Source organism: Thermobia domestica, chromosome 4, assembly GCF_964235325.1.
Source record: "Thermobia domestica chromosome 4, izTheDome1.hap1.1, whole genome shotgun sequence".
Lineage (NCBI taxonomy): Eukaryota > Metazoa > Arthropoda > Insecta > Zygentoma > Lepismatidae > Thermobia > Thermobia domestica.
Genome location: NC_137457.1, coordinates 3818756 through 3844542, shown reverse-complemented (window position 1 = coordinate 3844542; position 25787 = coordinate 3818756). Strand labels below are relative to the sequence as shown.

The window sequence follows — 25787 nt, the reverse complement described above, 5'->3', positions numbered from 1 at the left end:
AAAGTTAATATATATTTCTTAATATATATATCATTATATATATCATAAATTTAAGAGTTAATGATATATTTCTTTTTGGTTCAAAAGATAAAATATACACCGTGTTTCAAAGAGAATGCCCTGATTGTGGAAGGTAATAATTACGGTACATGGAACGTGCCGGTAAGGAAATGCCTGCTGTTTGAATGGGCCTGACCTAGAGTTTCAAAAAATCGCCGTTAGATGTCAGCCAATGTGTCTTCTCAGTTTGCAGAAGTAAGATGGCGTCCGCTCAACAGAAGGAGTTTAGTGTGCTGCAGTTTGCAAAGACTGAGTCAATGATTTCAATCCAGCGTGCTTTCCGTCGGCGCTTTAGGATTGATCTGCCGGCACCCAAAAAACATTCGTTATTGGTATCGCCAATTTGAAGAGACAAAATGCTTGTGCAAAGGTAAGAGTCCGGGTAGGCCTCGCATTTCCGATGAAATGGTAGAATTCACCTTTCGTCTAGATCAGGACGCAAAATTTCAGCCAGACGCACTCGCCAATCCGAAAATGATTGTCGCCAATATCTCTTACGTGCAAATTATGAGAGGTCCCTCGCCACGGACTGGTTTGACAAAGAAAGAGATGACATCAGGGCATGAAATTTCAAAACCAGATAATTAGATTAAGGATAATCACTTTTGAATTGGGCAATTCATATACATGTAAATTATTCTTGCTGAACAATGGTCGCCAGCTCTAAATTTCTAATCGCCAATGGCGACCTGGCGACCAAAAATTTTGCGCCCTGGTCTAAATGTTGTTCGTGCTGCTTCTGGTGGACACATAGAACATTCGTAATAGCACCGATAAAACTTGAAGATTTTGTGAGTATTCTGCAATTCATCTAATTTTTGTAGTATATTTTAAAAATACATATGGAATTTTAAAATCACGTCATTCTTTTTAAACACCCTGTATTTCAATCAAAAATTTTCTTGTAGGCCTTATATCTGGAGAACTATATATAATGTAACCAAACCCAAATTATCAGTTAACTTAGCATGATGTACTTATTCCGTAGAAAATACAAAAACTCGATTAAGGGATCTTCGAAAATTATGTGGACCCTGATAACAACTAATTCTTCTACTATTTCTTCAAAAACTAATTCTTGGCCACGATCGCAATTTTTTTGATCCGTTTTGTTTTATCATTCCTAAAATTCTTCTTTTAATAATGCCTCATTAAGGATGATGTCTGCTGTCCTCTTGCTAATATCGTAATTAAATGCTTGGCGGAGGTGTATTTGTAGTATTTTACTTTATAGAGGACGTGGGTTTCATATAGCCACAATTTTTATATATATATATAAAAACACGTGTTGGTGTACTCACTCGAAAACTATTCTCCCAGGCTCGATTTATGGTGGGGATACTCGGTTGGAAAAGCGTACAAGCTTTCTAAGAGCATCTACCCTGAGCCAGTTTACCTCATTCACTCTAGGCAAATCCCGGGGTGTTACCTAACATAATAACCCCAGACCCCCTTCCTTCCTTCCCCATTGCTTTTTTCCTCTCCAATTATACGGGTATAATGCTGCCAAAATGTCTTGATCCCTGGCAAAAATGCGAACTAAAGCTCACACCCTCGACACACCCACGCGTTGAGCCAATAAGGATTGAACTGTTGCTAAGCGAGAGAAAAGGACTGGAATTCCTTCGGCCGATAGCAGCGCTTGGAACGGAAGAATAGGTGTCAAGTCAATGCGGTATATCTATAGTGTTATCGCTTAGGGTTGCCATCTCATGTGACAGTCTAGAAATGGCCGTAGAAGTGTAATAGTGGTTGGCACAAAAACCGGATTTTCGTTTTTCTTCAAAAAATTGTTCGGTTTTTCGCCAAAACCGGTCTCGGTTTTCTCCAAAACTGGTTCGATTTTTCACCGGATAAGGTTTTCGTTTTCTTCAAAACCGGTTCCGGTTTTTTTGTTAAAAATTTGTTCTATTTCTGACCAGAATAGTATTTTGCTGTTCTCCGGAAACCAATTCAGTTTCTACAGAAATAGTTTTATGTTTTTTCCAAAAGTTTTCACCAAAACCAGTTTCATTGAAAACGAACCGATTTTGGAGAAAACTGAAACCGGTTTCGGTGAAAAACCGAGTCGGTTTGTGGAGAAAACCGAAATGTCGGTTTTTCGGATTTCGGTTTTTCTAGAAACCAGTTTTCGGTTCTTATAAAAAAAAACGGTTTTGTCCATCTCTAAAGTCTAATTCCTAATTCTACTCCTAATCAAGGACCCCATTTTGTTTAGTAGAATTAGGTATACAAGGATTAGAGTTATGGTGGTATATAATTATACTTTCTTTTTTTTTCTTCTTAATTAAGGCAAAAGATATTGTAGTAAATTCGAGAGCGAAACGGTTACTTCCTGTATCATTAAAATTTTCATTATCATGTGTTGGCCGTTGAATGTAGCTTCGACTTAAGTTTTCTGTTAAAAGCCTCAAATACTAAAAATAACTCAAAATTTACCGTCTTTCTTTTGCTTATTTTTTCATAAGTGAAAGAAGATAATGAAATGCAACCTACCACAATCATAGATAATGTTATTCTACAACAGAAAATATGAACCTGAAGAATTTACAGTGTTGCCAGAATAACATTCCCACCAAAATCTAAGTGTAGGTAGTGACTAGAAGAACGAACTCAACTGCATTTGATTACGTATCATGTTGTCTTGGAATCCTGTAAACTACTATTTAAATAATAGTTGTATTTAGTTTGTAATAAACAAATCAGTTTTTAGCATATGGTTTTTAAAATTAAATAATAATGTTATACAAAAGGTAGTTCACAGGATTCCAAAACAACATGATACATAATCAAATGCAGTTGAGTTCGTTCCTCTAGTTGGTGTCTTAACTCAGATTTTGGGTTAAATGTTATTTTGTCTACACTGTAATTTCTATGGATAGCAACACTGAAAATTCTTCATATTCATATTTTCTGTGGTAGAATAACATTATCTATGATTGTGGTAAGTTGCATTTAATTATCTAATTTCACTTATGAAACACAAGTAAAAGAAACGTGGTAAATTTTGTATTATTTTTAGTATGTCAAGCTCTTAAGAAATTGACTTGCCTAGTTGTGTTTTCTGTGTGTAGGTCTTTCCTTTTGAAAAACTGACTTACACCACTGTCAGTTTAACCTGCCTATTTACCGGTTGATATACATATTTGTTATTTTAGGATTTGTTCCTCATTATACAACTCAATGTTGTACAGCTTACATCTAGTTGTGCGTAAAGGAATATGTGTGTCATCGTCAGGAAAAGATAACAATGTGTTTCAAAACAACACTGACAACGTTCCTGAGGTTATTCCTGACACCAAGATAAGATAAAAAGTATAGACCAACCTGGGAGCACAAATACTTCCTTTCTGAGTTATAGGCTGCCAAGAAACATGATAAAAGGATCTTTAAAGATCCATAGCGCCAAAACTATGGGACCTACTGTAGTCAGGTCAAGATTTCATTTAGGAAGTAGTATGTGCCCAATCCAAATATTCAAGTGTCAGATTTCTGCTGGTACTTCCGCAACAATTTTTACAGAGACAGTTGTGAGTACTTCATGCCAAGGGCGCCAATCAGGGGGGACAAGGGGGGCGTTTGCCCCCCTAAGAAGAAATTGTATTTGGGAATATCGAAAACCCAATAGAATTTTTACAGTAGTTACAGCAAAATTTGAAAATATATTTAAAACGTTGGTTACACTTGCTCCCCCCCTTGGAAACCTCAACATGGGCACCCTTGCTTCATGCCAGTAGCCAAACTCCCTCTATAAAAATTCACAGTACACTATTTTTAAAACATCACGATGGTCCATAGCTTCTTGTTAGTGTGCTCTCGGGAGAAGGCCGGAAGTCATCTTGAATTTTGCTTAATCATACCTGGACTTCCTAAAAACTTACCTTTCGGATTTGAAAGATGTATCTCCACAAAATTAAGTCTTTGCAAAGGCTGAAGGTGTCTCGGACAATTCGATTGCTGGGAAGTCTTTGCAATAAACGACCCTGCATCATATTCCTCCCCTTCTGTCCTCATGTTTACATGAAAATAAATAAATAAATAAAATAGGTCGTAGTATATAGTATTTTTAATAAAGGTCGGCCACTTACCCAGCAGTGCTATTCTAATTTTTAACAACCAGTCCTGCATACACCTACACACACACCTACACACACACACACACACACACACACACACACATATATATATATATATATATATATATATATATATATATATATATATATATATATATATATATATATATGGTGTCTTAAAAGTCACCTGACAGAGTGACTCTGTTATTAATAAAATCAAAGAGTGGAAACCGTCTCCAAATATGATGTTTTCAATCTAAAGGAAGGAATTTTTAAATCGAACGAGCCGTTTGAGCTGTACACTCCTTATGCACCCAATGTTAAATGAAAATGCAACGTTGCCATTTACCCGGACCCACAACATAAGTGAATGAAGTTACTGTCTTTTATGCTAACGTGTGGATGGCCATCCCCCATTTCAAACATACCCCCATTCACTTTATGTTGTGGTTCCAGGTAAATGGCAACGTTGCATTTTCATTTAACATTAGGCGCATAAAGAGTGTACATCCCAAACGACTTGTCCGATTTTAAAAATTCCTTCACATCAGATTGAAAACATCATATTTGGAGACGGTTTCCCCTCTTATATTTTGTTGTAACTCTAATAATAACAGTTACCCTATATCAAGGGACTTTGGAGACACCCTGTATCTATCTATCTATCTATCTATCTATCTATCTATCTATCTATCTATCTATCTATCTATCTATCTATCTATCTATCTATCTATCTATCTATTGGGAACGCAATCCCATTGTTATCACCTTGTTTCCAACTAGGAACTGTTTTTGTAGCGCCACGTTAAAATAAAACCGTCTTGAAGGAGAGTAAAAACATATGACAGAATATACAAGAGAGTATTTTTGTTAATGAGATTTAGTTCATGTAGCTTCAAAGTTTTACCAAAACCAGTCTTTTGTTGTCTGCAAGTTTCAAATGTTTATTCTTACCACGGAGACTCAATGGTAGAGCGTTCACCTCCGGTGTTTGGGGTCCCTGGTTCGATCCCAGCTCGCGCAATGTGGACTTTGTGGTGGACAAACACCGTGCTCGTGGGTTTTCTCGGGGTTCTCCCGTTTCCTCCCACTTTGTTCATTCCACGATTTCATTCATTTCTCATAATCGCCGTCTCCTTTAGCTTAACTGGCATAACCGTGGGACGTAAAACTCAAGGATTTCATTTCATTTTCATGAATATGGAACACTCAAAAGAATTAACAATTAAGACCGGAAAACCTTTCATTGATGTGACTTGGAAACTTTACCGGTCGCATCCGATGAATTTCCAAATTTCTTGGCACCCACTCACATTCAAATCTCTGTCGAATTGAAACAATTCAAAGTTCGTTCCTTTTACAACAATGCAAACGAGCGGGGAAAATACAGAGGTGTTTTCACAAATTTGTTTCGCTTCTTTCTTTCATTCTTGATCAGGTCATCGCATGTATGCCTGTTTATGTTTATGTCTGGATTTAACAAACTTTTCTGCGAACTCGAAATATTTTAACAACTGGTTCTAGCTAAAAGTCTGAATAGCACCACTGCATCTCTGTTTAGCATTTTCATTTTTAAGCTTATGTTGCTATATAAATTTCAGTTACCCTCCAATTTAGTGTTAAAAAAACAGTGTCAGATAGTAAAAGTAAAAACAGTGTTAGTTATTGTCAAGTTTTGCCTTTGGATCTCTTTTACTTCGCTTGCATCGAACAGGGCAGATATTGGCCGGATATATAGTGTGTATTACGCCTGTATGAAATGTTTTGTTTCCTCTGGCCTATGCAGTTTTACATAAGAGTTTTTTTTTCATTTCTTGTTGCAATTTTGTCTAATGTAAGAGCATAACCCTAGCCAATCTGAAGGCCACCCTTTGTCCATCGGTTTGTTATGTATACGGATGCTATGCCACCCAGTCTGGCTGTGGTAGATGCTCATAAACAATGTATTTTTCAGTGGACAGGTCTGAGATCTCTTTCCATTTTTGTGACTGAATTTTTAGCTGTAGTTTATGCCTTAATGTTAATGTATCCTAGCCCTGTGCAGATATATTGTGATAATCAAGCGGTTCTGTACTGTGTTACAAACAGAATTTGTCGTGTGTGATATACTAATAGCTCATGTTATATACCAATTGTATAATTATCACGTGACGTTTGTAGCTACAGTTGAAAATAAAGCAGATAAAGCCTCACGAGCAGGCGGCTCGATCCTCAGACTACCCTCAGCCAATAAGGCCTCGACATCTGGTTGCCAGGAAAATAAAACCTAGGAACCAAGTGACAGAGCCTCCACCATCACCGACAACTTCAAGTTGTTCAGAACACGACACACAATTGGAACTAGCATTGACCAGATATATGAAGATTTGGACCTTCCTCTTCTCCAGGATGTTCGGGAGAACCTCTCCGCCCGATTCTGGACAACGGTCAGCAACCACTGCAACCCCAGCATTCCAGCCATTGGAACCAACGCACCACTACGACAAGTGTACAGGATGCCAAGACCACCCTAAGGCCACAACCACCACAAGAAAATCTGGAGGAACCGCGACAGTAGCGATCCGAACAATGCAAGACGATGAAGCACTAAAGCCAGCCCAGGAAAATACAAATGCAAGGCAACAGCTCACGCTCGTTACTTGAGGAAATAAAACCAACCAGGTACAACGAACGAACAGAGCCTCAGTTCACGAGGTGTGAAGGAAGTGTTGAGGACAGAACGACTGCGCACGTTGTGACTTCGTGAGAAATTATTTATGATTCCGTCATCTACGAATACGTAATTAATAGCAAACACATTTTAAGATGTTTGATTTGAAGGTGGATAGAATATTTATTGGTAAAGTCTAATATCCTCGGACAGAAGAAGTGAAAAAGACGTAAGCTCCAGAATAGCACAGACTAAACAAGCGTTCAATAGGAAAAAAGGACTACTAACATCAAGAAATGTGTCGCTGGACGATAATAAACGATTTATTAAGACACTGGTGTGGAGCCTGGTGCTGTACGGATCAGAGACGTGGACATTGAGAAAAGCTGAAATATCCAAGCTGGAAGCATTTGAAATGTGGTCTTGGCGCAGAATTCTGAGCATATGATGCACCGAAAGGAAAAGGAATGAGGACGTACTAAAGGAAGCTAATGAAGTACGACATATCATGAAGATAATAGGATAAAGAAGAAACAGCATGTTTGGCCATCTTATTCGACACTCCGATTGGATCACTGTGTTGATAGAGGGAAAGGCAGAAGGAAAATCAGGAGGAGGAAGACCAAAGATAGAACATCTAGATGCAGTTACGAAAAAAGGCCTTATCAAAGTATCAAACAGCTCTCCCAAGTGAGAGAAAAGATTTAAAATTTCCATGTTCTCACCAACATATGGTTGAGGTGAACAAGAAGATAGTTAGGTTGAATTGCTACATAAACCGATGGTGTTCTTTCATCTACATGATAATTTTTATAACATAAACATGATGTAGCAGATCCCACAATTATTGATTACATTGAAGAAGGCTTTACAAGCCACCATAATCTTTAAAGAAGATTTACTGCTACACATGGAAGTTCGCATAGAACCACTACCAAAGAAACATTACTTACAATGCTTCAAATGCTAAAGATTTGGGCATTAGCAAGCAACTTTCCAAGCTCTGCCTCGGAACGTTAAGTGCGCCAGCTCTTATTGGACGTACCAATGTGCAAAGAAGATCAGAGACACACAAGCGAAATGTGTCAACTGTAAAATTGCTCATCCTGCTAATTACCCTGGATGTCCGCGAACACAACAAGTACTACAAGTAAAATGGAAGACAACACAATCAAGCACAATCTCACATTCAGCACCTCTTCAAGACACCACTGCTACATTTGCTTCTAGTTCTGAGCCTATAATACCACGCAGTATCGCAACTTTAACATCGAAGACGTCTCATGTTGATAATTCATCCTCTGAAGACATCATCCAAACTATTAAAGAACTTCTTCAGCTTCGGAATGATTTAAACCTGACCAACATATTACACACTCTACGCACCTACATGACAAAGCTGAGAGCCTCCCCAGATCTGCTCAGCACTCACCACTCTTACGGATTTCTTCTCTGAAGTATTATCTAGAAGCAAGAAGCCTTTTCAGCGCTTCAGCATTTCAACACTTCATTGCTTGTTTCTTTTGTTTTATATTCTTCTTAAATCTAATTGAAATTATTTTCTGAGAAAAATAGTACGTTTATTGTAAAACAAATATTAAAATGTAATAGTTTCGTCAAAATCGATCAACTATCGACCAAATATTTACCATTCGCCGAATATTCGAAAAAGAAGTGGGAATACAATACCCAGGTACATCAACTATTTATTGATTTTAGAAAGGCATACGACTCGATTAGTTCAAAACAGATTGAAACCCGTTACAAGCAAAGCTTGTGCAATGAAAAAAAAAGTATTACAGTTGTATTCTGTATTTTTGTATGGTAAACAGCCAAACACATCAATCAATCAATAAATAAATCATGTTATAGACTTCGCAATACAAACTACAAATAAATAAATAAATACACATAGTTCAACAGAAGGCGTTATCTTCTGCCGCTCGTCCATCTTCAGATGGGAAAGAAATTCCATTTTAAAAAATAGCGTAATATATATTGTTGATATCATCGGTGAAATTCCTACCAAGCAGGCACGTAACCAGAAGGTCGTAATGGGGGAGGGTCCGTGACATGAAATACTGTGGTCACCACACCATGAGCTCGATCATTCTAAACCATTTTACTGGCAATAAATTGGTTTGTCTAGCCAGGATTTCGTAATGGGATAGGGGCGTGACATGAAATACTGTGGTTATCACACCAGGGGCTCGATCAATCTGAACATTTTACTGGCAACATATATTGGTTTGTTAGGTAAATAAAATGAGGATATGTTAGCAAGTATCTTAATAACAAACTATTGAGAAATCATGAGTTAAATAATTTATAAAAAGGGAAAATTGAAAATTTCTTTAACAAATGTAAGTGGAATCTATATTGCCAGGCTGATATTATTGGTGATTGTGATCATTTCTTAAGTCCATGTGATAGAACCGGTTTATCGATCGTCATTTGTAGTGCATAGGATTAGTGTGGAGCTAGACAGAATTCGGAATGCTCCGTTACAATAATATACATTTTTAACTATCCCCCCCCCCCCGTTTCCATACACAAAGGTCTTCATAGAAAAGAGTAGCCAAACGCTTACTGTAGCTTTCTATTTTTAACTACTTTTCTTTTTCTCGTTTCTTTTTGTTTCATCCTTTCTTATTTTTTGCCTTTTGATTTCGAAGGGGAGGTCAGGACCCCTCCCTCTTGGCTATGTGCCTGTACCAAGTTACATCAAATAAATTGTTTTTACTTACATTAATAATGAAAAATAAATGAAATGAAATCTGACTTTTACGTCCCACGGTTCTGTTGGCTAGGCTAAAGAAGACGATGATGATAAGAAATGAATGAAATGGAGAACCTCGAGGAAACCCATGCACATGGTGTTTGTCCACCACAAAGTTCACCTGGCCCGAGCTGGGATCGAAACAGGGACAACATGCACCAGAGGTGAACGCTCTACCACTGAGCCACCGCGGCCCCTAAATGAGAAATAAAATAAGAACCGTGCTACCTACGAAAATCGCTTAAAGAAATTTTTGTTTTTGGTGGTACAAAGCATTTTAAAATAGTCATCAAGCCTATAAAATCCCTCACAATTCTACAGGCAAATATCAGGATTTTTTTCTAGGAGCAAGAATGAATGTTTTCTGTTCTAGCTGGAATCGACCACCCGTTTACTATTTATTCTACCAAGAAGATAACAGGGAAACTCATATATAGATGTAACACTCGTCGTAGAGTTCCGTTCCGTACCGATTTTCTTTAACACAACGCAAAATTGGAGTAGCAGTTACAATACGACCCGCTAGGGAGAGTAATACTCCCGGAAGTACGTATTTCTCGCGCGTTACCCTAGCCAGTTGTTTTACGAGCTACCCTAACCACCTGTTTTAAGTTGGTCACAAAATTTATATCATGGGGTCAACGTGGAACAAAACGAGCCCTGCGGGGCTTCTAACCGGTTACTACTACTACTACTAGTACTACTACTACTACTACTTCTTATCTGCACAAGAGTAAGTAATTCACTTTTCTGAGTATTATTTTCATCTCATTTTAAATAAAAAGAAAGTGTTATGAAAATTTAAAGAAATATAATTTCCTGGGGCCGGGTTTGAACCCATGCCAAAAGCAATATACGTTACAAGCATGTAGCGCTAGAACGCTCGGTCACGAGGACCGACATCAGCGAACGTTTGATTTTTGCTATATGTATTCTATGTGGCAAGACACGAATAACGACAACCAATCAGAACCGTGTACTTAGTTCTCACTTCCGAGTGTATTACTCTCCCGATATATTCCTGTTACAATTGGTTTTTCTTTTTCTTTTTTTTCGTTTCATTGAAATCACCAAAATTTACAAAGTCCGAAAATCATATTTCTGTTATCTAGGATAAGGATCAAAGAGACCCAGACCGGATTGACCCGGACAAAGGTTTTAGACTCAAGTAACTCAAGTGACTCTTTGACTCATGACCCATTCCAAGATTGCGTTTTGTAGATAGTAGAATTGTGAACAATGGCTGACTAACACACATTCGTGTACAAATATCAGCATCAATTAGAGCGAAACTTAGAGCTAGCTGAAATTGGCTATATACTAGAACTGGAAGCCGTTTATTATATTGAGTTTGTGAGGACATTTTAATTTACACTATTGCTTCAAGCCTGCTCTCTACTGACGCGCAACCGCATTACCGTGTAGTCCCACCGGCTTTGCCCTGCACTGAACCGGAATATTTATCTTGCTTGTGGTGACTACCCAGCACAGGTTGATACGTGATTTTCGTACTTTCCGTTATTATAGCATGTATTCTCACGCATAATATAAATCTATAGTTTGATGTGTAACATACTTGTGAAGGTGAATAACATTTCTAAAAAAATATTTGCGTCGAATTTTACAAAAAGAAAAAAAATACACTGTTTTTGTAGTTATAACATTTTTGCTCTCCTAAGGTGAACTTGAACCAAGGAATGCAATGCCACGCATAAAAGCAATTACTGAATGTACTACGAGGAGTTTTAATGAAAAAGGCTGAATAATTTATATGCAATGAATATATGTGTAAGGACCCCTATTGTAAATCTACACCTCAAATTTATTTTAAAATTATAATGATTTAATCAATGTTGTTATAAAGTAGAGGATCTGGCTATACAACAAAATCGTGAAGCCACACGTCACAGTTTTGTACACACCATTCTGCCCACTCTGTCCAATAAGATCGCAATGTTTTGAGACAATATTCATGGCGAAAACGACAGTAGAAGATGGCCAATCAGATGATGGCGAAAACGAGAGTAGCCAATCAGAGGTGCCAGTGCTCTGTTGTTTCTCGACTTCATTGAGTTAAGATACATATGGGTAGATCCTCTGCTTTATAACATCCTTGGATTTAATGGTAATACTAACTAATTACAGCAAATATTTTTTTGAATACATGTCAGTGTAGATCAATTTTATCAGCGCCTAGTCATGTTTTCGCTAACTTAATTTCTAATACGTTACGAGAATTACCAAGCAGACACCATGAATTTTAATAACAATTATACACTATTTACTGCGAAAATTAGTTATGATATATTGCGTTGGAACTGCCTGAATTAATTCCATCTTTTCAAAAGAAAGTAATATAGTGGCTGGCTATAATTCCCGGTGGAAAAGCATTAAAAATTTGAACTTCATTACTATTCAAATTCCACATTGAACTGTAGGTGTACATTTCATTGCACCTGAATCAGTGTTTCTCCCCCTATGGGGCATGAAGATCACGCAAAAGGGGCACGTGACAGAAATAAGCTGCAAAATTATCAATAAAGCATAATTTACAATTTAGCATTTACAATTTATCTCTTGCAAAGTTCACAACTGCTACGTGTTTGATAATTTCTATGCAAGATTTCCACGTTACTGAAAACTAAATAATTGTACAATTTAAAAAGTTTACAAAACTATCAAAACCGAGGATTAAATGCTATTTCAGTATACAACATTGACTTCAAAGTCTTATCAAGTAAAAGAAAGTTACTATTATTATTATTATTATTATTATTATTATTATTATTATTATTATTATTATTATTATTATTATTATTATTATTATTATTATTATTATTATTCTAACTATTATTATTATTATTATTATTATTATTATTATTATTATTATTATTATTATTATTATTATTATTATTATTATTATTATTGAAGATTTCACAGTTCAATACTGTATCTGAAATGCAGGATGGGGTGTGAAAAATGCAGAATTTACGAAAGGTGGTGTCAGGAGGGGCCCCAGAAAAAATATCTAGGGGGCGATCTCCATGGTTGGTATATTACGTCTGATATTTAATGTACGTAGTTTGCTGTATTACGTATACATTTTCATAAGCAGAGGGGCCAGGCCCCATCCTGCATCTCCCCTTTGGGCGGCCATGAGGGCAGGTAAGCAGGCCTCGGAAGCTCTACTCTAAATGGACTCAAAAGAACGGTTTGCTGTATTTCAATAAACAAACCAAGGGGAGAACGCTTAAGACTTAGTTATAGGGGATCAAAAATAGAGATAACCTGGCAGTACTTGTGTATTGGGTTAGGTATGTGTCGAGCTTCCTGATAATATCTGATAAATCTACAATTAAAATACTCTGACAAATCGCGACAAAACCGAGTTACAGCAAACTATACACTACCCTTGTCATTAGATTAGTGGAGAGAACACTGCATTAGTGCTTCTACCTAGCTACGGTAATGTAAGTGGGCTAAAACATGTCTCATTTCTATTTATTTTTTACTGGTTACTTTTAACCTTTTATTATCCCAAATAAAAAGCAAGAATCAAAGTTTACTGACTTACCTTTCGGAAGAAATGATGAGTAAGTCGATAATCTTTGCATTTGTTATTTTTTCACCCTCCAAACTAAAAAATAACGTTTATTTCTTTTCAGTCTTGTTTTCTATTATGCAATGGGAACAGGAAACTAAGCCCTCGCTGCAATTTGACTTGAAACATCTGTTGAACAAAAAAGTAAATTTTTGTTATTTAAGTTACAGATAATGGTTCAAAATGATTGGGTCACTATACTGACTTGAAGTACTGGGTGTCCGGAATGCGACTGACGGTTTTTAAAAGTGTAGTAGTTGAATCTGCGCTCTCTACACAGCGCATCATTCATATATAAGATGAATCTAATTGTCATCCCTCACAACGTCTGTACATGTCCCTTTACAGACACAAGTGAAAGACGTCTTGATAAAAATCGACAAGGGGTACCATATAGGGTAGATTTTTTTATTGTTTTTTTTTCAATATCTCCCATCGTTTGCAAGATTAAGTTTACTTCCGCTTGGAGTTTCTAATTAATGTATGATCAGTGATTTCTTTCTTCTTGCATGCAGTATATAATAAACAAATACATTACATATGCAATTAATTATAATGTCAGTGATATATGGTGTTTATTGGGCAAAACATTTCAAATAAATAATCATCTTAGGCTGGAGAAATGGCTATCCTTCGTTTTTCATTATCATTTGGCCACGAAACAAATGCCTGGGAGATATACAACCACTGTATACAACAGTGTTGTGTTGGAATGTATACGTCGCAGAATAAGATGTTTTTATAAAATCAACACTTCCAATGTATCTCTAAAAATGTAATTAAAAAAATGAAATGAAATCTTTGAGTTTTACGTCCCACGTTTATGCCGGTTAGGCTAAAGGAGACGGTGATTATGAGAGATGAGTGAAATGGTGGAATGAAGAAAGTGGGAGGAAACGGGAGAACCCCGAGAATCAAACGTTTGAAATCCAAAGTTATGAGTAGGAGGTCAGGCGCTTTTGTCATACTCAGATCGATTCTATAATCGATCTTATCAGCTGTGGATGTACGTTTACCTTCCTATTCCTCATCCCGGGTACTCTGTCGTTCCTTCTCAAGAGAACTTTGACGTCAGACTGATCCAGCCAAGGGCGTCTGGTTCTACTGTAAAGGCAACGGGAGCTATTCAACCTAGACTACTATCCAAACGGGTAGTCTAACCTTTGTTCATCTCATCATCATCACACAGTTAGGCTTACACTGCTTTGTTTACTGCCTTCGGGCCAAAGATCGGTATCATGTCCCTTGATACTTCACGGGACCTAGGGCATCATCATGGCCTACCTATGGTTCTAGCTGCCCCTTCTGCTACTGCGTCAGGAGCAAAACGTAAAGGTGCCAACAATCCGAGTACGAGTCGTGACACCAGTCCTGCTAGGTCGTTAATCGGGAAACCCTATACTGACCATCAAAAGTCACCGCCACCAAAGAAAATCCATCAAGGCGACTTGTCAGATACAGCTAGTGAATCAGGTCTTGTAATGGACCTCGAAAATTTCCCCGAATTAACAGAGACCACTCGTCCACAAACCTATCAGTTTCTACTTACCAACTTTGATCCAAAGTACTCGCAGGCACACCATCTGTACAAGCAGCTAGTTAAATACATGCCACGCGCCAACATCTCTCAAATCATACCTACACGTAACGGGACTATCTTACGGACTCCCGATGCAAACTTTCGAACTACCCTGCTCAATAAACATGGATTCGAAATCTTTGGGAAAGGCACTACACTGACTAGACTCGCAGAAAAACCGCTAAAACAACGGCCCCCACCACGTAAAGAGCCTTTGCTGTCAGTGGTTATCCGAGGCGTAGATACTGATATTACTGACCAAGAAGTCACTGACGAACTTACACTCGAAGGCTATACCATAACCAAATGCATTCGCATTCGTAATAACAACGGCTTAACCTATATGGTGAGAGTTCTTACACACTCTCAAGAGACCATCGACGATCTTCTGTCAAATGGGGCATACATATATCGGAAACGCCATAGAGTCGAGCCTTCTAGATCTCAGCCACCACTACCCTTACGCTGTGAAAGATGTCAAAAATATAATGCTCACTCTACTGATAAATGTCCGAACCAGCCAATCTGTGGGTACTGCTCCGGACCACACAATACGAGACAATGTCAAAACCTTGCTCAACCGCCGACCTGTTCTACCTGTCATGAGCAACATCCAGCATTCAGTTACAAGTGCAAGCAGCGACCTCCTCCTGAACCGACCAAACCTGAAATGACTGTTCCTTTGCAGCATCACACCAAGTCCATTCCGTCTTCTTCTATACCTACTGACAAACAACAGGCCGTCACTATTGAACAACTCCTTGCTTTCATCACACTCACACTTCAAAATATTCATCCTTTTCACCGCCCTCACATCCTACAACAACTGCAATACTCAACACGTGCAATCTTTCATATGAACTTCCATGCTACTTACAGCGGGCATAAAGTATACTTTCATGTCAGTCCACTCGAAACCGAAGTCTAATTCCATCTTCCTTCTCTTACGAATCATCATGGTTATCCTTTATATTTGTTAATATCAGTTCTCTCATCCAGCACAAACCACTCTTCGCACTTCTACTGCAAGAACACCGCACTTCAGGATTTCTTCTCAATGAGACTCGCCTTACACCTCGAAGTTCCTGCAAAATATCTGGATATTCCGTCACAAGAAAAGACAGTAATATGCCAGCTAGACGTGCTAACGGCGGAGTTGCAATAGGTTTTCCCCCTTCTATACCGTGTCGTCATTACGAACTTCCACAGCACAATCTTCCAGAGTACCTAATAACAACCCTCTACTTCAAAAACTTGTATATCACGCTTGCTACAATTTACGTTCGACCTGGTCATATTATTCCGTTAGATTTCTTCCAGTATATTTCAAATAACTTCCCATATTATATCATCATGGCCGACATCAATATCCATAGCAGAACACCTCAACAGCGACAGACTTTTCTCAACTTCCTTACAACTCACACCACTGGTACTTTTCATCAGCTACCGAAGCACACTCGGCCATCATCTCAAACCACACCTGATGTTGTAATTACTTCTACAAACTTACTATCTTCCTGTACCGTTGAAGTGCTGGATCCAATAGGAAGTGATCACTTGCCAATCAAGCTTACCATCAACCGCTCGCATCCTAATACCTCTAACCACAAAAGTTTAACACGCAAATCCCTCAAATATAACAAAGCAGACTGGATCGGATATCGAAATTTCCTAACTGCAAAACTTTCTAACATTCCCGAACCAACATCAGAAGACGACATGTATAACTCTATTAATCTCTTTACCAGTACAATCAATCAGGCCTCCAATAACTTCATTCCTACATCCAGTTCAAATCCATACAGTCCCAAATTACCTCCGCACTATCTTCCGCTCATACGTAGATCTCGTCAGTTCTACCGAGACTACGAGCGTACGGGAAACTGAGAATCATTAGTTCACCACCGATACATGCAACGCATCGTCACCAATTACATCACAACATATAAACATCGGCAGTGGGTTAAAACTTGTAATACGCTAGCTGATACTTCTCATCCAACGCAGTACTGGAAAAGGTTCAATCAACTCAGCGGCAAACGTAGTATCACCACATATCCTATTCTTCTTCATAATCAACCGCTTCAAACTGATACTGACAAGGCAAATGCTTTCGCTACTTATCTGCAGGATATATTCACACCGCCTTTAACACATCCTAATCCTCGACATTCCGTCGATCGAATTGATTTTCAATTTCCACACCTCCAGCCCGCACTCAGCCACACATTGGGTCATACCCAAGAACTTACAACACCTATCACAGTCGATAACATTCTGACTGTCACCAAACGAAAACGCAACAGTGCACCTGGCATGGACAATATCTCTTACCGGCATATTAAAGAGGCTCCTTACTGTGTCCTTCATTTCCTGGCTATACTCTTCACATTCATACTCCGCACAGGTTTCTTTCCTATCACATGGAAAATGTCCAAAACTTTAATGTTTCCGAAACCTAACAAACCTACCAATCTTGTTTCTTCCTACCGCCCCATTCAGTTAACCAGTACACTCAGCAAAATCTTCGAACGAATTCTAGTTCTTCGCCTTCACACTTACTGCACAGATCATCGCCTGTTACCTCTTTACCAAGCCGGATTCCGCCCTCAATTCAGCATAAATGATCAGCTACTTCGTCTTGTCAATCATATTTACAATCAATTTCTCTCCACGAAACCTTCTTGTCTGGTTCTCTTCGACTTAGAGAAAGCCTTTGATACTGTTTGGCACCACGGTCTGGTCTACAAACTTACTAAATATAATCTGCCTCTCACCTACATACGATTTATATTCAATTTTATCACTGGACGCATAGCCTACGTCTCCATTAACAATTCATTATCTCATCCAGTATTTTTACATTCAGGCGTTCCACAGGGATCTGCTTTGTCTCCGCTTCTTTATCTTCTCTATGTGGCAGATATTCCACCTCTTCCAGCAACAGTCAGCACTTTTCAATACGCGGATGACACTGCATTTCTGGCACTTGGCAAAACCATACAGCACATCAACCAACATCTTCAGGAAGCTATCGATCTATTCACCTCCTGGTGTTCCAAATGGCGACTTAAAATCAACGCCGACAAAACTCAAGCAATTGTTTTTGTGCCTCCTAGCAGACGCACTAGGGTTCACCGCAACCCAACTTTGCTGAATGTTTCCGTCCAAGGAACACGAATTCACACTTCGAACACAGCCAAATATCTAGGACTTCTCTTGGACAAACATCTCACCTGGAGACCTCACTTAAAATCTATTTTGACCAAAGCCTATAATCGAATTAATCTACTCCGTCGATTGACTGGCACCAACTGGGGTCTCAACGCCTCTACAGTTCTCACTACATATAAAGCCTTTCTCCGACCAGTACTGACTTACGGATTCACAGCCTGGATACCTGCAGCACCCTTCTTTTATAAAAAGCTACAAATCTTAGAACGTCATGCCTTCAGAATCGCTTATCGAATATCCTTACCTAGTCCCACTGCCGATCTCTATAGTCGCATAACTTTTCCCACACTTCTTTCCCACATAGAACATCTTCGGTTAAAATATATCACTCATCGACTGACAATGAACCACCCTCTACTCATGGACACAGTATATACTGCAGCCGACTTCGTTACTCTCACACCATTACGCCCCACCCCTCTATCTCTGCTTTTTACCCTTTATCGATACACTGTCCCTCCGAATCATCCCGACATTCCTCTTCTCGATGCATTTCATCTCGATATTCATTCACATTTCATCTTTCCATCACATCATCCACAGTAATCCTACTGTACTAACAGGGCACCAACTGTCTTACATTAATGCCCCGCGTAGCCCCGGGGCGAGAAGATAACCTCACTTGTTCTTCTAACCTCACCTATGTGTTGTGACGTGTATTGCACGTACTCATTACTGTCATACCACATAATCATTTCATAACTACCTATGCCAATGTTTATGATCATAAGATCATAAAATCCAATGACCATTAAATGTTAATAAATAAATAAATAAATAAATGGATAAATATCACTTATCCCAACAACAGTAGTCCATATTCAATTTTCCTTATTACTTCTTCCCGAGTCGAGGGCGTAACCCTTGGGTGGGGCTAGCTTCAGGCTAGCAAAAAAAAAAAGCGCTTTTGTTGCTATTGTGGCATTTTAGTAGGTAGATAGTTTTAATATGGTCAGAGATACAGAAGAAAAATCATGCATTTTAAAGGAGATCTCAGAAATTTTATTTGGTCTTAGACAGTAGACTTTCAAATTATGACAGTTCATTACAGGAAACGGAAACAGTAGGTGTATGACTTCCTGTTATAATTGATTGATAAGGCCAAAGAGAGGACTTATTCCTAGTGCGCTCAAGCCATGTCAAAAAACCATTTCCCGGTATGTCTTACTCAAGGGCGCCGATTTCTCTGTAAATTTTGGGGGGCCATTCAGATGCAGAAGGCATATATATGAGGATTTTAAGACAAATTGCATTCAAATTATGCCAAATATTGTATATTCATAAATACAATGCGAGGGCTCACATGAGCTTTGGGGGGCCCGGGCCCCCTTTGCTTCCCCAGGATCGGCGCCGTTGGTCTTACCGTTTTCACTCTAGAAAAATTAAAATTGGATTATTAAATTAATGTAGTACTCCGGTTGCAATAAAGAAATAAGGTCGGAATGGAACATACTTTTGCGGTACTGAACCCATATCAGAAAACTGTTTCTCCATATTTATTACCGTTTTATGATATTGCAGTCAGTGTTGATACCTGAAGTCGTTGGTTTTTCAACATGTCTGCTTTGAATAGACGAATAAAAGTCAATACGGAACTTTTTGTGTGAGATACTGAAGCAATATAAAAAAAGTCATTTTTAATTATCTCTAACCATTTTCTCTCTGTGAAAATTAAGGGGGGGGCACACTGGCTTAGTGGTAGAATGCTTATCTCTGGTGCGTGAGGTCACTGGTTCGCTTCCTGGTAAAGTATGTTTGTGGTGGACAACATTGTATCCGTGGGTTTTCTTGGAGTACCCCCGTTTCCTCCCAAGTTATCCTTCCCCAATTCTTCCATCATCATCATCATCATCATCATCATTAACTTGCATCTCTCTTAGCCTAAAGAGCGTACCCGTGGGACGTTAAACTGAGAGCTTTCATTTTCTATAAACGATAAGGTTGAAACCGAAGATGGCAATAAATTTCTCCTTTTTCTGAAGTAGGGAGATTACGCTGAAGACAGAATATATATTCTTGGTTCGATTAACCGATTGCCAGAAACAGCTTCTTGCTATTTATTACCGTTCTTGCTCTGTGGTAATCAGAACTGAAACCGGGAATAGTTTATTTTCTCCCACTTCCGGTGCGAAAATAATTATGGGAGAAGACAGAACTTATTTATGGAACGCTAAATTGATTCCTAGAAAATCGATTCTACCCTTGTCCTCATCGTTTCTGCTGTGATAACTGTCGACAGAATACACGGACATATTCGTTCTTTATGATTTTCAATAATTATGCATAGCATACTTTGGAAGCCTGAAATTCATTATTATGATTGATATGGAATACCATATTTAAAAACTGGGTTAAGGGGGCAGACTACTAAATATTTTTTTCAAAAGCTAACAATTTTTCTTTTTCCAGTTTTTCGTAAGTGAAAAGAGATAAGAAATGTAACTTTCCTCAATAACAGATAATGTTATTATACACCCGAAAATACGAATCGGAAGAATTTTCAGTGTTGCCCTCGATTGAAATTACAGTGTGACCAGAATTGGAATTACCCAAAAATCTAGGTTATGGCAGTGACTGGAGAAATGAACTGAACAGCAATTGATGACTTATCATGCTGTCTGTGTTCCTTGTTAATTACTTTTTAAATAATATTTGTATTTTATTTCGACTGTTTATAAAAAAAAAATATTTATTTTGTACTCTTTATTACAAAATAAATACAAATATTATTTAAAAAGTAGTTAACAAGGAACACAGACAGCATGATAAGTCATCAGTCGCCGTTGAGTTCATTTTTCTGGTCGCTTTCATAACCTAGATTTTTGGGTAATTCAAATTCTGATCACACTGTAATTTCTATGGATGGCAACACTGAAAATTCTTCCTATTCATATTTTCGGGTGTAGAATAACATTATCTATTACTGAGGTAAGTTACATTCCATTATCTCTTTTCATTTACGAAAATCTGGCAAAAGAAAAATTGTTAGCCTTTGAAAAATATTTAGTAGTCTGCCTTAATAGCACGTTTCGAAACGGAGATTAAATGAAAAGTTTGTTTGGGGAATGCGACTATAGTTCAACTGCTGTAACTTCCAGCCTGGCACAACCCACTTGTTTACCCTCGCTGACGTGGACTTAATGATGTGTTGCAATTCAGTGCACACCTTTAAAAATAGCCAATCAGTCACGGCTGTACGGGTTTTGCGTATTGGCATGACGTGCGAAGAACCGATTTGCTTTCAAGGACATAAAATCAGCAGCAGCAAACGACAAGCGCTCTATAAGACGATGTCTTCTGCGTTTGATGCTAGTGCCTACGTGATTGGAGGACGGTTCATACCGTGACATGACTATACAGTATAATATTTTAAAAGTTTTTTTCAGCCAATAATTGCATAAAATTTTTAAAATGGATACATTACGTTAAGTATTACAAATACACAGAAAACACTCAAAGTGGCAGATCGTTTCAAATGATATTTAGTGACTAGTGTTGGTAATAAAATTTTGAAGAAAAAAAGAATGAAAGAAGCCAACAGATATCAATAGTAAGACTATAAAAACTGAGATGTTGTTACTTTTAAAAGGGTCATAAACCTGTCATACGTAAAGCCAAGTCCATATTTTTGCACGGGCCACAGGAAACATCCCTACACGGTATATTTAAAAAAAAAAAAAAAAATAGACATTGAAGTATGGTATTTTAAACGAAGAGATTGACCATGAGAGAGAAATTTAAGCGAGACATATGTACACTGGAAACACTATTGCAGAATAGTGTGACCAAGATTTCTTGTCTACGAACGCTATTGGGGATAGCACAAGCTGAGGCTATTGCTTATTGACTGGCAGCGGAATTCTTGTATTTGGTTGTGTACGGCCCTGCCCCTCCCCACTCGCTGGTGGCTCAACGTAAACAGACGCAGCCGAATTAATTAGACCTATACTAAATACGAAAAATGTAAGGGAGGAGCGGCAAAAATTTTTTCTTGGACGCAAGGGTGAACATTTGTCTTGGACCCAAGGGCGCCGATTTCTCTAAATTTGGGCAGCCCATTTACATGAAGAAAGCATATATGAGGATTTTAAAACAAACTGCATTCAAATTGTGCTAATTATTGTAATTTTACAAATACAGTAAGGGGGTTCCACATGAGCTTTGGGGGCGAGATCGGCGCCCTTGCTTGGACCCAGGTGCGTAAAATTCCTTCATATTATTCTCCTTTTGTCTTGGTTGATTTATATACTAACAAAATAAATACTGTCGATCTTGCTCTGTAAATCTGACATGCAAAAGACACATATAAAGGGTGTTCCATAAAGAACTCCACTTTTTAGATCCCCACCATATCTATTCTAGTAAGTTGGCAACACTGAACGTTACAGGATTTTCATCTGTTGTCTTTGTGGTTAGTAGTCACGGAGCATTAAACAGCACATGATTGCCATCTCTTTTCTGTACGAGTAGGAATAGGGAAACACAAATTAGCGAGAAACAGGAATTGTCCCTTTCCGAGTGACACGGCACACACACACACACACACACACACACACACACACACACACACACACACACACACACACACACACACACACACACTCAAACATCGTGGTCATCTTTTGTTCGTCCAGGAGAAACGCAAATTTTCTGAAGTAGTTCACATAATCTCCAAAAGATGTCAGACTCTATTGACAATGTGCTAGAAATATCTCCGGAAAATATCGTTATGTGTAAATAGAAAATATCTCACTTGCATATGATAAAAAATCTCTACCCTTGATGATTTATCATAACGTCTAAAAGGGGCCTAAGAGCAGGAAAATCTTGACTTCTAAGAAGAATAAAGAAAGGAAAATATGTGGCATAAATAAATGCAAAGCGTTTGTTTACGTATTTTGAAACAAAATGACCTCGCAGTCAAAGGATTAGAAAAAAATGGGTGGAGCTACACACACACAGACACACACACACACACAAAAAAAAGCAAAAGAGCATCTTTGGGGTGGGCTGGGTCAAGCACATGCCGAAAGGCCTTTGAGTCACCTGCATTTGTGTACTATGTGTTGCATTATCCCCCGCAGGGAACGCGGTTAAGTGGCTACTCGGTAATTTTACTTTTGCCAGAGTTATAAATCATACTGTGAGCCAGTCAGGGTTTTCGGGTCTTTTTTCAGGTACAGGTCTATACTAACAAAGTTCCAATACTTTGCACAAAGCATCTTGCAAGCAGCTGTTTCTTTCTAAAATTCCCTTGCCTGGCAACACGTCTTTCCTTTTTGTCCTTCCTTTAGACATCTTTTAAACAGCAGGCGGTCTATTGTTCCGAAACGCACCAAATACGCTCGAGCTGAAGTTTTCTCCGCGTTTTTATTGCTTTCGCGTTTGTGATTAGCCATCTACATTTAAATACATGGTCAGCGTATTCCAAGCGTACGCATGAGCAATAAACAACGATTTGCAAACGCTACCAAATAGCCGGGTATTAACGTCAAGAAGCTACCGTCTCCGATAAAACTCGTTTTCTAACTCATTTTCATCAGAGCTGTCTTCCTGTTAATGGCTGTCTCACGCCAAATTAATGAGGTAACATTTTCTTCAAATGTTTCCATTATTTTGATAACGATCTTTAGAGCCAAATTTTACAAAGAAATTGTTCATACTTCTCACATTTATACATTGTCTCTATTGTCCATTATATACCCACAACATATTCCTACTTGTATGTACGCCCCTTGTCTAACGGCATCGGTAAAGGGATTACCTCCCGCCGTTTCGAACTTGCTTCGCACAAAAGACTTCCTGTATGGTTTACCGACTGTATGAATCAATGGGAGAGGATACATTTCTGCCATTCTTTTTGTTCCTACGACCAACTTCTTTGTCATCTCCAGGTTTTGCGGCTTTTTGATAAACTTGCTGAAATTATGCTAGATTTAGGCAGGATGCTAAAAGCAAGATGCTAGATTATAAGACATGCAAATTATGCTAGATCTAGCACCGCTGCTGTTCGCAAACTCTGAGGAGCTCACATGAACTTAAGTATTCAAGTATTATGTCTGTGTGCTTTTTTTTTTTTTTTTAAATATAACGTCTGCACTCTCATGTTTGCTGCGAGATGTTTACTAAAGATTTAAAATACTAGTGCTATGATAAAGAAAAAAGACAAAAACAAATCTTGGGACTATTCATATGTGAAGTTAACCGTTTTCTTAAGAAATATATTGATTTGTTAAACTCAGTGACTTAAATCATATGTTTCTTGAAAGTAAAAATACAAGTAGGAATATGCTATGGGTATGTAATGGACAATAGAGACAATGTATAAATGTGAGAAGTATGGACAATTTCTTTGTAAAATTTGGCTCTAAAGATAGTTATCAAAATAATGGAAACATTTGAAGAAAATGCTCTTACCTCATTAATTTGGCGTGGGATAGCCATTAAAAGAGAGAACAGCTCTGATTCATTATAGAATGCAGTCTATAAGTCATAAGTGCTCTGCAAAGGAATATTGTATCGTTTATTAGTTATCATACAGGGCAGTACCAGTCCAGCCAGCGAGGTTGCAGGAGGTTATCTGTTCCGGACTGTAAGCTCCAGAACTGACCAGAGTTGTTCAACAAGTTTAAGGTCTGTGAGTTCAACGATAATTTTAGGCGCTGTAGTTCTTACCAATATTTATAAAACCACGTATCAACATCTCCAACAGACGAATTGCTGCATTACGATCTTGCATAGTTTCGTCATTGACCGAAAAGAACATTTGCACCAGAAGATATATGTGATCAAGTAAAATGTCCACACAATTACTAGTAGTAAGGTGCAGTGTGAACGTCTTCACATGGCCCACAGAATAACAGGAATTTGCAGCCATAGCTTCAGAGAAGCACTGACATGTTTCACAAGTGAAAAACAGTTCAGAGTATAAGCAATTTGTGTTTTCACTCCATGCATAAATGCTACGTAATGGAAATGATCCGAAAGTGAACTCACCGGATCATATTATGCATTGCCAATCATTGATGATGCCCTGTTCATGTTCTTGGCACCATTTGCTTCGCGCTAAAACGTTGTTCTAGCAGTGTTTCTTTCAAACACAATGTTCCGGGGAGCACGCTTAGTATTCCGGGGGCACTGTTGATACTATTGTATTTATTATTATATTGTAGACGTATTATTTTGATCTTCTCCGCGGGGCATTCTCAGAGCTCCGTGGGGCGGCAGTGCCCCCCCCCCCAAAAAAAAACATGTCTGGAAGAAACGCTGACTGGTAGTGATCAGCGATTTGGAAATTGCAATCTTACCGCGAGTGCTGAGGTTATAAAACTCTCGTCGGACTGTGGTTATTGCAATACACAGTTCAAAGTGCTGGTTGATTTTCGGAGTCACTTTTATCGCATTAGCTGTACGATCTTTGATGACAACTCACTACAATGCTCGGGGACCCTTCTCGTTGTAAAAAGTTTCTTCTGTGCACTGTTATTCTTTGCTAAAGTTGGTTTGGAATGGTTTTGATAGGCCGTCACCACCTTAGAAACTGTTCCTCGCACACTCGCCAGTTTAGATGCACTTGTACCGATAAATAGCAGCTCACTCACAATTTGGCCTCTTTGAATCTCAAAGAAGTCTCTCATTTGCACTACTTCGTTCTGCCAGCTTCACCACACGCCCCCGTGTATCCATCCTGACGTATTATAGACTTTTGCCGAATACACCACTGACAACGGCCAGACCCTACAAACGCAACCTTAGTATTGGTACACTCATGTCCAAAATGATTGTCGCATATCTATAACTATCTT

The 25787-nt window shown here is 38.4% G+C and overlaps 1 protein-coding gene across 2 annotated transcripts in view; it reads right to left on the bottom strand.

Annotated features, from left to right (window-relative positions):
* The window catches only part of LOC145683237 (uncharacterized), a 40108-nt gene that overhangs the window by 12846 nt on the left and 1475 nt on the right, over positions 1-25787 (bottom strand). Inside the window, exons 2-3 of one of the 2 annotated variants that reach the window (XM_081754605.1) lie at positions 13140-13295; positions 3942-4064 (exon numbers count right to left, since the gene is read on the bottom strand). In XM_081754605.1, the coding sequence (XP_081610731.1) occupies positions 3942-4064; positions 13140-13179 (163 nt within the window). In that variant the 5' untranslated portion in view covers positions 13180-13295. The remainder of the gene's footprint in view (positions 1-3941; positions 4065-13139; positions 13296-25787) is intronic. The other variant, XM_081754606.1, reaches the window with a different exon arrangement.